The 13851-nt window shown below is 32.1% G+C and overlaps 3 protein-coding genes across 3 annotated transcripts; all 3 read left to right on the forward strand.

The window, feature by feature from the left end:
• Positions 1 to 725: 725 nt before the first annotated feature.
• On the forward strand, positions 726 to 8217 carry MKS88_000983 (phosphoinositide-binding protein; the record flags this gene model as incomplete). Its single annotated transcript, XM_067219633.1, has 6 exons — positions 726 to 818; positions 1119 to 1247; positions 1428 to 1486; positions 1612 to 2012; positions 2129 to 7547; positions 7815 to 8217. The coding sequence occupies 6 exons, from the start codon at positions 726 to 728 to the stop codon at positions 8215 to 8217; spliced, it is 6504 nt and encodes a 2167-aa protein (XP_067075349.1).
• Positions 8218 to 9457: 1240 nt separating this feature from the next.
• Positions 9458 to 12063, forward strand: MKS88_000984 (Ham1-like protein; the record flags this gene model as incomplete). The annotated part of the gene is made up of 7 exons (XM_067219634.1): positions 9458 to 9566; positions 9871 to 10114; positions 10474 to 10534; positions 10691 to 10768; positions 11136 to 11176; positions 11567 to 11702; positions 12034 to 12063. The coding sequence occupies 7 exons, from the start codon at positions 9458 to 9460 to the stop codon at positions 12061 to 12063; spliced, it is 699 nt and encodes a 232-aa protein (XP_067075350.1).
• A 294-nt stretch (positions 12064 to 12357) lies between these two features.
• On the forward strand, positions 12358 to 13816 carry MKS88_000985 (tetratricopeptide repeat protein; the record flags this gene model as incomplete). The annotated part of the gene is made up of 4 exons (XM_067219635.1): positions 12358 to 12423; positions 12617 to 12686; positions 12948 to 13285; positions 13607 to 13816. The coding sequence occupies 4 exons, from the start codon at positions 12358 to 12360 to the stop codon at positions 13814 to 13816; spliced, it is 684 nt and encodes a 227-aa protein (XP_067075351.1).
• Positions 13817 to 13851: the final 35 nt, after the last annotated feature.

The following is a 13851-nucleotide window of genomic DNA, read 5'->3' on the forward strand; positions in this document are numbered from 1 at the left end:
TGTGTATGTCAATATATGTGTATGTCAATATATGTATATGTCAATATGCATACAATTTTATTGGTTTATATTTCACCGAATTAATGCGTAGTATAAAGATATAAAGACAGCGGAACAAATAAAAAAAAAAGAAAAGAAAAAATATTATTTCATTATAATGCTTTTTTAAAATTTAGTGCATTTTGCATTCAGTTTTGCTCCTTTTTCTTTTTATTCTTTTGCTACGTTTTATTCTTTTTAATGCTTTTATGCGTTTTATTCTTTTGCTACGTTTTATTCTTTTTATTCTTATACGTTTTATTCTTTTTATACGTTTTCCTTTTTTTATACGTTTTCCTTTTTTTATACGTTTTCCTTTTTTTATACGTTTTCCTTTTTTTCTTTTTTTTTTTTTGTGGGTATTTTTAAATTATAACAAATTTATATGTATATATATATTATATATATATATGTATATGTAATGTAATGTTTATGCATGTGTGTGTGCATGTGTTTATATACATATGTGTGAGTATATATGTAAATAATCGTTTTTAATTTGAAATTATGAATTAAAATTATGAGTATTTTAAAAACTTCTTTGTGAAAAAAAAAAAAAAAAATAAAATAAAATAAAGAAGGAAAGAAGAAAAAAACAAAATAGTAAAAGTGAGACGAACAAACGGTTGAGCGACTGAACGACTAACTCATCAACAGAGCGAAGGAATGAAACATCGAAAAAGAACATGGAAACGTATTCATCGTACGAGTTTAAGGATAACCTTATTATTAATATTATCCGAACGAATGATGTCAAAAGACGTTTTTACAGTTACACGGTGAGTGTTGAAAGAAAGGCATCTGGGCCAAGTACATGTACACGCGTGTACACATGTATTTCGATGTACATATATTGAAACATACATATATATATATATATATATGTACATACATACACATATGCATTTTAACTTTTGCGTGTTTGTGATTGTAGTGTGATACAGGATATGGAAACGCACATTTTTTTTTTTCTTTTTTCTTTTTTTTTTTTTTTTTTTCCCCCCTCACTCTCCAAACATATACATAATAACATACACGCATATTTTATATCTCTTTCGTCTTGTTTTTTCCAAATGTAGGAATACGTCCTAGAATTTAAAGTTCTGAACAGTCAGAAAATTTTGAAGAAGAGATTTTCCGACTTTGTCCTTTTTTATGAGCAACTAAAGAATGAGCTCCTTGACAAGTTTAGCGAGTGTCTAGAGAAGGTAAGTAGAACATCAATGGGGAAAGCATAATAAGGGAAAAATATAAAAATGAAATAATGAAAAAATGGGAGAAGGGATATGAAAAATCTTACAGTCCTGTAGCATGTGATTATTATCTTATTATTTACAATTAGTTTTATTTTATTATATTTTTTTTTTCCTGTTATATATCTTGTACAGATAAGTGTGTTGCCATCAAAGAAGGTGTTTGGAAGACTGAACTATAACTTCGTTGAAGAGTAAGCGGAGGAGGAGAAGTGAATTGCATGCCAATGATTGTGTGTGTATGTGTTTGAGTAACGTTTGCGTGTATACATGCACGTTCGTGTGCATTTACGTTTGTATATATATTTTTGCTTGGTAGGAGGAGGCAAAAGCTAGAGCAGTTTCTGAAGAGTATTTCGAGTTACAGGGTCGTGTATCTGTGTGATAATTTTTACGAGTTCTTATGTTTGGATAACATAACGAAATATTTGTTTAAACTGATGTGTACACAAATTAGCGATTTAATTAATATACAGAAATTTTTGAAAAAAATAAATTATATTTTATTTATGTCAAGAAATAATACAATAAAAAGTGCTGAGTGTGATATAATAAATTTTCTTTTTCATTTGAAGAAAAATGTTAACTTAAATAACGACATAAAATTTTTCATTTTAAATATTTTCCTTCATCACTTGACGTATACCAAGACACCGGAAAATTTGTTAAACGTTTCTTTGATGAAATTTGCCATTGAAATTATCCACGAAAACTTAAAAGGTGAGTGATGTTAGAAATTCTATCCATGTTAGCAGTACCATTTGTGTTGGTAGTGCTAACTGAGCGTACTTTTTTTTTTTTTTTTTTTTTTTTTTTTTTTATCCCACCCTATATAGGCGAAAGCATAAATGAGATTCTGTTGAAAACGTCGTCGGAGGCTATTCTTCGAATTGTGGACAAGCGGAATGACGTGTTTTTGGAATACCTACGGATATACAATTTTAAAGAGATTTGTGCCATATTTAATATACTAAATAAGCGGAAGGAGAAGAAGGAAAGGAAGGAAAACAAAGATATAGAGAACATATGCTTTAATATATATATACTAGTTTCTCTACTATTGCTGTCATCCATACATTTAAACGAAATACAGAATTTCTTTTTAGTTAAGAATAATAGTAATAACAAGGGAATAACAATATTAGGTTATATGTATGATAGTGAGAATATTAACATTCAGATAATCTGTTGTATTATCCTATCTTTGTTAATAATAAACAAAAAGATAAATGATGAAGAAGTTATACTAAAGACAAAAATGTCTATCCTTTTAATCCAAACAGAGATATATAATTTAAAAAGTGTAGATTACCAATTAATAGAAATCATTTGTAGTAAAAAGAATTTTCATTTGTTGAATGGACTCATTGATTTATTGCTTAAGAATAAAAATATAAAATATGACTTAAATTTAAATGATATACAAAATTTGGAAAAATATACCATTGAAGGTAATCCAATGGAAAAGGATCTCTTCTATGAAGAGAAAATAAAATGCGCAGATTTTTCGAATAACGATATTATCTTACAGTTTATTCTATTCATTATAAACATTGGTATTAGTGAGTTCTTCTTACTGAAACGGAATTACAAGTTTAGAATGATGAAGAATACGTTAAAAATTAAATTAAAAAGGAAAAAACACTTAGCCGAAATGAAGAAGTTAAAGAGGGAAAACATAATGAACGGAACGAATAGAAAGGAAGGGAAACAACTCATTGGGAGTAGCGAACACATGATCTCCATGATGATGAATGAGAAGAATAAAAAAAATGTGTACAACAAACAGTTGTTTGCTATTGAAGATGGCAAAGGCGAAAGGTACAAATCTGAGGGACAAAAAGAACCCAGTAAGGAAGGAAGCAAAAATGAAAAGAAAAATAGATCCAAGGAGCACTCTAGAAGGGAAAGAATACAAGAGGGAAGGGAATATACACCCAGCTGTATAGGGGAGGAGGATGAACAGGGCATTTCCAAATACGGAGATACATACAACGGTAAGTACAAATACATTGACGAAGATAATGACAAAGATGATGATAGTGCCTACGATAAGCATAGTAATAATAATAAGCAGTACATGAAAGAATCGGCGCATAAAAAGAGGGGAAACCATTCCCATAGTCCCAACAACAACTATTGTCCGAACGATGACGAGGGTGATAGTGATGACGATCATGAAAGTGGAAATGAGTACGAAGCAGAGGACGTGGATGTAGATGATGAGGATGAGAACGACGAAGAGGAAGATGATGAAGATGAGAACGACGAAGAAATAGAGAATCAATTTTCACGCGAACACAGTCCACAAAATGAAAGTAATGAAAAGACGAAATGGAAGCAAAAGGGAAAGGAATGTACAAACGGAGTAGCAGATTTTGCATCTACGGCTAGTTCGTGCATTTCATCATTGTATTCCTTCTCAAGTGATTACAGTAGCACAAAGAAGAACGAAAAGGAAAATGAGAAGGAGAATATCATGAACAAGAGTAGTGGCATGAACAAGAGTAGCGATATAAACAGGAGTAGCGATATAAACAGGAGTAGCGATATAAACAGGAGTAGCGATATAAACAAGAATAGCGATATAAACAAGAGTAGCGATATAAACAAGAGTAGCGATATAAACAAGAGTAGCGATATAAACAAGAGTAGCGATATAAACAAAAGCTGTAACACGAGCAAACGCAGCAGTACGAACAAACGCAGTGGTGGCATTGTGAACGATGGCAGAAATTGTAACAATAAGGACGTGCCATTTAAGGAAGACCTTGATTTAGTCTCTACAAAGAATATGATATATGAAGAAGATTTTAGCATAGAATCAGGGAATATAAAGAACGACATATACTATCTCGAAAGAGAGTATGAGGAGAAATCGGCATCGTACAGGAGGAATAACGAATCTAATAGTAGTACATGTAATAACAATTCTGAGTATTTGAATAAGAACAGTAAAAAGACTATTTCTTCAATAAAGGAGGAAATAAAGATGCTGAGTGATAGTAGAAAGAAGTATGCTCGTAAAATAAGAAGAATAAACGAACAAATATTGTTAATCCTTTGCAATGAAAAAATGATTCAAAATATATATAAATGTGCACATATAGATAATTATAAAATAAAAGTATATGCTTGCCTTATACTCTCTTACATACCCAACATCAATGAAATGATATCCTCCCTGACCGTGCAAGGTGAAAGTGGAAATAGTGCTCGAAACCCCAACAATTATATCGGCATGTCGAACGAGGTCAGAAGTGGTGTTGGCGATATTGGCAGTGATGGCGGTATTAGGAGCAATCGCTTCGGTAATGAGAAGAGTAATAACAATAGCAGCTACTCCAATATGTATAGCAACCACTGTGATGAGTATAACCGAGGTAGCAGTAACGGAAGTACGAACGCGATGATCAGTTACCCGGATGGGGGTAAGTCGGTGGACAGGTTAAGAAACGAAATATATGGGGAAAATGAAAAGCAAGAAAATGTCGAAAACTCAGTATTTATGTCAGAAACGATGTTAATTAAAAAGAACAATAAAAATTTTATTTGTAGCATTGAAGGAGATTACTATAATTATATATATCGTTTTAACATATTAAATACATTACTTTATTATTTATTTAACGAGACTTGTTTTTATGAGCACATCTTGATATACTTGAAAAAGTTTATTATCGAGCAGAGCTTTATTATGAACCTAAAGCATTTCAAAATTAAAAAGACAGAATTTATAAATACGCTATCTTTCCAGGATATTAGAAAAGGGGTAGAGAAGAAAGCAAACAAGAAGAGTGAAAAGAACAAGGGGAAGAAAAGGAAAAAAAAAAATAAAGCAAAAGGGGATAGCGGGTTAGCAAATGAAAGCGCACCAACAGAGCGAAACACGCATAAGCGGGATAGGGAGTACGCCATTTCATCGGATAGGAGCTACTTAAGCAATAATGACAACGACTCAAACGTGTATAACTTCCCAAACGATAGTAAACTGAGTTATATGTATGATGAGAAACGATTTTCTGCCAATGAATGGAATAATAGTAGTAATCGTGGGGAGGATGGAGGAGTTATCCATGGAAAAAAGGCTATTAACACAAGAGAAGGAGTGGCTAATAGTAGTAGTACTAGTGCTGTTATTCAGTATGAGTCAAAGAAGGACGGAACTGGTAATAGCGTTGGTGGAAATAATGGGAGTGGTAATAACTATCAGGTAGTTCTATATGGAGATTCAAAAATATACGACCACATGAGTTACCTATTTAGCTACGTATCTCATTTGAGGAAGTTTGGTCTTTTGAATAATTTAATAGTGGAATTGTATAAAAATATTTCTAAAAAGTTAAGTAATGCTAACGTAAATTTCATATTTGATATATTAAAAAGGAAAATAGATGAGATGAATGAGATGAAAAAAAGAATCAACGATTTGAAAAAGGAATATGAGTTTGTAAATGTAATCTATAATGATTTTATCAGTTTACAATACGAGTCAAACAAATACGTATCTGTGATTGATAAATTATATGAAGAGTTAGAAGAGATAGAAAAGAGAAGGAAAAAAATTATGAGAAATCATAAATATGTACATTTAAATGTATGTAATTATAGAAAAAGATTAATACATATTGAAAAAATGATTGAGGAAACTCCTTCGATAAAGAAATGCTTGAATGATGAATTGAACAAGGTAAGAATGAATATTGGTTTATATAAAAGAGATAAAAGAAAATTATCTTTTTTTATATTATTGCAAAAATTTTATTTGGATAGCTTTAATACTATGTATAATAAATTGAAAACTATGAATACATTAGTTGAAAATTTAGAACTCCTTTCCAATGAATATAATAAAAATACTGGTTTAATTCTCAATGAGTTGACGTATTTAATTGTAAACGATTTGATACTTGTAGAACTATTGAGTAGCAAGATTAGTATAACAGTAGATAATGACAATTTTTCGCTTTTATTGGAAAAGGAAAAGAGTAGTCTAACCATGTTTAACCATAATATTTGTAATGAAAACAAATTGTGTATTATAAGTAAGGAAAAAAGTGGTTTAGGTGATAGAAGAAGAGATGTCGATTTGTACAAAGTGAATGAGGTCTTGAATGAGAAATACAAATACTTCTTTGATCAGGCAGCAACAGAAACTGTGGGTGTCTACGAGGATGATGCAAACTATGCTAGCGATGTTGGAATTAGCAGCAGAGGAGGTATGCTTCGTACCAATATTAGTGGTAGTGGTAATGCTAGTGGTGTGTTACTGAACAATGAGATGATGCATAGTACTAATAATAACCCCAACTACAATACTAGCGATAGTGATAATGTTACACAAAGATCCATGAAGAAGAAGCAGTTATACAGTGATCCGTACAAGGACAGTGCAAATAACAGTAATGCTTATGGTAACGAAGATGGTGAGTATTACAACAGAGGAGTTGGAGCATTGGGCTACTACAAAGATGAGTCCAAAAGGGAATGGAATAAGAAAACAAATTTTGGAAAAAGCGTAAAACGAATGATGGATGAAGATTTCATTATTGATGAGAAGAAAGATATGCAAGGAAGTAGAATTACTTTTCGAAACAATGGAAAGGACTTCTCGTACATGAATAACGGTAGTAATAACCATATGATGTATAAGAACCGAGATTACACGCGCAATGATGATGCTGGTAATGGCATGATCCATGATTATGACGAAAAGGAATGGCAGGAAAAAAGTAGAGTACATGATGATAGTATGGATGGCCGCATGACTGATCAAATAGAAGGCAATTTTGCTGATGAGAAGAATGTACATGATCAGGGGGAAGAAGCGGATGTAGTGGGTGTAGCAGGTGGACGGGATGAAGAAGAACTTTTTAATGATGAGTACATCTCAAGTGATGAAGAGGATGTTGACATTAAAAATAAAATTAATGAGTTTAATAATTATAAAAATATAGGTATAAAGGGTGTTGCTCCAGAAGAAGTACGAATAGATGATGACAACTTAAGTCAATCAGTATTTTTGGAAATTTTAGAAATAATAAAGAAACGAAGAAAACAAATAGAAAAGTTAGCGACTCATCAGAATGGTCAAGTGTACAAGAACATACACAAATATAATACTCTCCTTAACAAATGTAGCATGCGTATAGGTGCCTACCAAAAGCATTACACTAAGCTCAATGCGCAGCTTAGGACCATTAACACGGATATAATGGTGAAAAAGTCCGAGGTTATATACAAGTCCATTAGAGAGTAAGTGCACGGAAGGGGAAAATAACACGAGTTCTGCGTGTTTCGATTGTCCAGAGTGCCCATCATTTTATGTTTGTTGTTCATATTGCACTCTTGTTCATTCTGTGCTTTGCTCATTCTGTACTTTGCTCATTCTGTACTTTGCTCATTCTGTACTTTGCTCATTCTGTACTTTGCTCATTCTGTACTTTGCTCATTCTATACTTTGCTCATTCTGCACTTTGCTCATGCCATGGCCTTCGCCCTTTTTGTTACCGCTTCGCGCAGGTGGGATGACAAGATCAACATACTGAATGAGGAGATCAAGGTTGTTGAGGGAGAAAAGAAGGAAAAGGAAAAAGAAATAGGAGCACAGAAGAAAAAACTTGAAAAGAAAGAAAAAGAAAAAAATCAGAAGAAGGACGAACTACGTTTGTTGGTCACTGAGATGTACAAACATAACAATAAAATAAAAAAAAAATACAAAAAGGATCAAAAAATTGTGTTATTAATATTATATAATACTTGGTATTTGTATCATTATATATATATCATATATTTGAATACACTAAAACTAAAAAATTATTTAGCATACAAGCAAAGCATAAGTGAAATGTGTCAAGCCTCAGCCAAGCAGACCATTTCGAATATAAACTGTTTTTCGCAACTATTGGACGAGCAGGAGTACTGAACGGAACTTGTGTGTGTATGTGTGGAGGGGTGTTGAAAGAGAAACAAAATATATCTTCTCATCCCCTTTCATGTGTTTGTTTTGTCCACTTTACTACAGAGGTTAAGAAGGTCTTTTTCTTTTTTCTTTTTTTTTTTTTTAAATTCACCATGGGTGGTGGTGACCCTTGATGTGCGGGCGTTCCTCCTTTTTTCGATCCTTTTTTTCACACCTTTATTTTTTAATCCTTTTTTTGGAACGTACGTTTTTGCAGTTTTTGTTTGCTCGATTTTCGATCATTGAACGTACGTTGTTTTTACCTTACTTTTTTCTGCTTTCCATTTTAACTATTTGACATTTTGTCGTTACAATTTTTCGTTCTAATTTTCTGTGTTTTATTTATGGCTATTTTTTTTTTTTTTTTCAAACTTTTTCTTATTTTTCTTAATTGTTCATGTTTTTTCTCAATTGTTCATGTTTTTTCTATTTTTTCTTATATTTCCCTCTTTTTTTGTGTGATTTTTATTTTACGGGTAATATCTGTACAAACAAAAACGAAATGTAACACCAGCACTTTGAAAAAGGGTATATATTTTAAAATAAATCATTCCAAAATATCGAGACGCGAGGCTGTCGAACATGTTTTATGTTTATATTTATATTAATTCTCGATTATGCGTATGTAGTAAAATAAGGGTGGGAAACGAAAGATTTATATTTGGGAGCATATGTTATTCATGTGTATTTGAATATATATGTAAATATGCATTTCACGTGCTAGAAATTTTATGAAGCACCTTCGCCATAATGAACGCACTGAGTTGCTCATTCGTTTGATATCAACATTTAAATGTACATATAAATTGACATTCATAACAACAACAATGACTTTTTTTTTTTTTTTTTTTTTTTTTTTGCCTCTTTCACTTTTTTTTGAATGAATAAAAATTCCCTTTTTTTATTTACGCTTTTCCATAGTAGTCCCTTTTAATTAACTTCAGTTTTACAATATCTGTTTCTTTCTTTTGCTTCTTCACTCTGCTGTGTTTCACTGCGCCATTTAGTTAACCCCATTATTTGGTTTAGCATGCCATTTAGCTTACCACTTCGTATCGTTTACTATTCCTTTTCATTTTGCAGCTTGTCTCCCCCTCACGTAGCTACATCTCTACAAACATAAAAAAAAAAAAAAAAAAAAAAAAAAAACTGCGCAGGGATTTCTCCCTATACACACAAAGTAATATAGCAGTATCTTGGGGAAATGTATCAGACGATGAATATTTACTTAGTAACTGGGAATAAAAATAAAAGGCTGGAATTTGAAAGATTAATGAAGGATGAATTGAAAGTGGAGTTTGTGGACGTTGACCGTTAGCTATTTTCACAGTTGCTGCATTATATATATATATATATATATATATATATATATATGAAGTTTTTTCTTTTTTCTTCTATTTGTTTGCCGAGTTAAGTGATTGAGCTTGGAGCTGTGATGTACTTTGATCTATGCGTATGAACTAACAAAATTGTACATTCCCATTTTTGAAAAGATAACGGCAAAGAGTGTTTGTGGGTAATTTCGGTAGAGACTAGTTCACAGTGACTCTGCTAAGTAGTTTTAATTTAATTTAATTTTTTTTTTTTTTTTTTTTTTTTTTTTTCCTCCCTATATAGTAACCGAGATACAATCAAATGACATTGTAAATATAAATGAAAATAAGGCACAGAAAGCATACGAAATATTGGAAAAACAAAATATAGGAAAGGGAAAGAAATTTCTTGTTATAACTGATGATACAGGATTGTACTTGAACTGCTTGAATGAGTTCCCAGGACCATACATGTACAGCTTTTTGCATTACACAGAAAGGGAGAAGGGGGAGAGAGATACCAGTAGTGGTTGCTTTTATCACTGCATGTAGTTGCACGTTCATAGCGACAGGCTTATGACCACACGTTTATCTTTCTCATTTGTGTTTTCGAATATGTTCTCTCCGCCTGCTCTCTTCACCGCGTGCTTATGCCTGTCATATACACACACGTATCCACTACCATACCCATTTCCATATCCCACTACCATACCCATTTCCATATCCCACTACCATACCCACTACCATACCCATTACCATATCCCACTACCATATCCCACTACCATACCCATTACCATATCCCACTACCATACCCATTTCCATATCCCACTACCATACCCATTACCATATCCCACTACCATACCCATTACCATACACATTACCCTATTTGCTTCTTTCACCTCAACAGCAAGTGGATGCAAAAGTGCCTCGGATCACAAGGAATAGTAGACATTACATCGAAACTTCAGGTAACTTTTTGGGTAAAATGGAGAAGCAGCTTTTTGCATAGTACACTGCCGTGTGTGCACTCGTACATATACGTACACTGCTGCATACGCACTTTTACGTATACAAGAACTACTATATTATCACTCCTTTATTTCCCTCTTCTTTCTCAAACGAAGAATTACAAGTGCCATGCGATCTGTGTTTATTCAATTTGTAACGGGACACAAACACGATCTTTTAAAGGAGTTACTAAGGTAAAGTACAAACGCGTTTGTGTTTTATGAGCCATTATTTCTTGTTGTTCTATTCTTCTTCGTTTTATTTTATTTTTTCTAAAGAGCGTTTTTCTTATGCCTGTGTTAAGGTGTACATATATATATATATATGTATATATATGTAATACCTTTTTATCTGAAGCTAAATTGTAGCATTACATAACTCTGCCATTTTTGTGGCTCCGCTTCATGCTTCTAATTAGCGCCTCACTTCTTTCATTCGTCCATTCGTTTATTCGTCCATTCGTTTATTCGTCCATTCGTTTATTCGTCCATTCGTTTATTTGTTTATTTGTTTATTTATTTAATTCGTTTAATTATTTTATTTTTATTTTTTTTTCTTTAGGGAACCATTTCAGGACCTAGAGGCCCCGATAGCTTCGGCTGGTTTGAAATTTTTATCAAAAAACAAAAAAAAAAGATAAAAAATAATAATAAATAAAAATAATAAAACAAAATAAATAAGCGCTGTTGATCTTTTGTTTTCTGCTCTTTTTTATTAACCAATGCGATCATGAGTGTGTGTACTAGGAAGTTGCATGCTCATTTATATATACATAAACTTAGACATACGTGCGCGTAAAAGTACTTACATATATACCCCTCACACGCATATATACATACATATGTACCCATACATATATAAACTTACATATATATACCCATACATATATATACCCATACATATATATATACACACATACTTACATGCACATATACACACGCACACACATATACGTATATATGCTCCTTTTCATCTTTTCCTTTACCCCCAAGGGATAACATTTTTGCCCCCGAAAACTCCGAACGAACATTCAGCGAAATGTCCTTCGAGGAGAAGAATATGGTATCTCCGCGTTATAAGGCCTTTGCTCAGTTAAAAGTAGAAAAGGAAAAGAGAAAAATGAAATATGTACATGTACATATATGAAAATAGGTCTACTGTGAACACTCAAAAGCGTACTTTTCGTTATAAAACTTTATACAGTTAAGAAAAAAAAAAGGGAAAAAAGGAAAAAAAGGAAAAACAAAAATAAAAACAAAAACAAAAATAAAAATAAAAATAAAAATAAAAATAGAAATAAAAATAGAAATAAAAATAAAAATAAAGAAGAGAAATGAAATAAAAAAAATATTCCTTTTAGACTATTTGCTTGTATATATTTGTGCAAAGAGTTTATTTTTCATTGTACTTTTTACATATCATGTTGATATATTTCCTCTCGAATTTTGCACCTTTTTAGAATTATCTGCTAGAAGAGCTAACTAAATAGTATAGATAAAAAACTGTGCTTTTTGAGTATTCCCTTGGATTTGTTTTCTGAATATTTCACTTTGGAATTTTGCTCGTTTGCAGATTTTTTACTCTCAATTTTGTTACTCCCAATTTGTTTACTTCTTTTATGCTCCATCCAAATAATGTATGTTTAGAAGTATCCCTCTCGAGAAAAGAGTGTGTTTGAACACGAAATGCACATATGCACGTATCAACCCTGCGAATATTTAAGTTTTAACTAAAGAAAACAGCCGTTAAGTGCCAATTTTCGAAACATTAATTTTACCTGACCATGTTCATGTCGGAAGACCTTGATCCAGAGGACTTGAAAAAAGAAGCTAATACCAAATGGGCAAATGTAAGGAAAGTCTATCCACGCTTCATTTGAATTGTTTGAATTGTTACATAATTTTTGTGAGCATATAGCTATGCGACTGTGGTGAAGATATTTTATATGTATGAGTATAAGTATTGGCCTATGGGGTATATGTATGTGTTACAAATTTAAGGCTCAATTTTTTTTTTTTTTTTTCATATACTGCATTTTTAAGGGCGAAATCGAAGACGCTAATGCAATATGGCGGCAGGCATTGAAGGAATGTATTAAATACTCAATGAGAGGTTAAATAAATAAATAAATAAATAAATATTATATATATATATAATATATATATATATATATATATATATATATATATATATAAGCTGTGCAATTGCACACAAGAGTAGTACTTGTTGATAAGTGTGGTACATATCGCCAGCTCGTGCTTCCTGCTAATGCACGTATGTGATTAGCCTTCTTCATCTTTATTTTTATCTTTATGTTCTTTTTCATTTACGCTATCTCTTTTTACGTCTTCCTTTTCTTCGTCTCCGTGCTAGGTTACCCAACGAAGAAGAACCGTGATATGCAGCTGAGCCTTCGCCTTAACTTGTCTTTGTACCACTACAAGAAGAAGGAGTACTCAGACTGCATCAACCAGTGTAATATAATTGTAGAAAACTTAATAAACCTAGAGGACATACTAAGTTACTATGAGAACGAGAGCAGCTGTCAGGAGTGCAACGAGGAAGAGCAAACCGAGGGGAAAACAAAAGGCGTTGCAATGGATGAGGAAACTAGCAGGGCAACGGATGAGTGCTGTAGTAGGTATATTATTAAGAAAGATACCCTCATAAAAATATTTCTTAGAAGAGCAAGCGCTTTTTTGCATGTACAAGTAAGGCAAATATTTAGCGAACTTTTGTGAGGACGTGTGTACGCATGTTGTCACACGTCAAATTTGCTAATCTTTTTCGCAGTTTAGTATATATATATTTTTTTATATGTATGTGCACTTGTTCACTATGCTTAATATTCTGATTCTTTTTATGTTTTTTAATTTTATATATGCATTTATGCCTGTTTATTTATATTTGCATTTTTTCAATTTAATTTAATTTAATTTAATTTAATTTTTTTTTTTTTTTTTTTTTTCCTACCGTCATTTCACATTTTACATTTTACGTTTCTCCCTGTCCCCCCTCCATTTATTACTTAGGATTACGATAAGTGCAGGGAAAACATTACACTGATTAGAAGAGTAGACAAACAAAATGAAGAAGCCATAAACTTAGAAAAGAAAATGTGCATAGACTTGTCCATATATGAACAAAAGCAGAGGGAGCTTTACAGAAAAATGTGTAGCATGGGTTTACCTCCTGGAAAGGACAATGTGAAAGGAAGTATTCAAAAGGAGCATAAAATGTAACAGTCGAAGGGGGCCCCAAAGCGAAGAAACACGGA

This window comes from Plasmodium brasilianum, chromosome 3 (genome assembly GCF_023973825.1).
Source record: "Plasmodium brasilianum strain Bolivian I chromosome 3, whole genome shotgun sequence".
Lineage (NCBI taxonomy): Eukaryota > Apicomplexa > Aconoidasida > Haemosporida > Plasmodiidae > Plasmodium > Plasmodium brasilianum.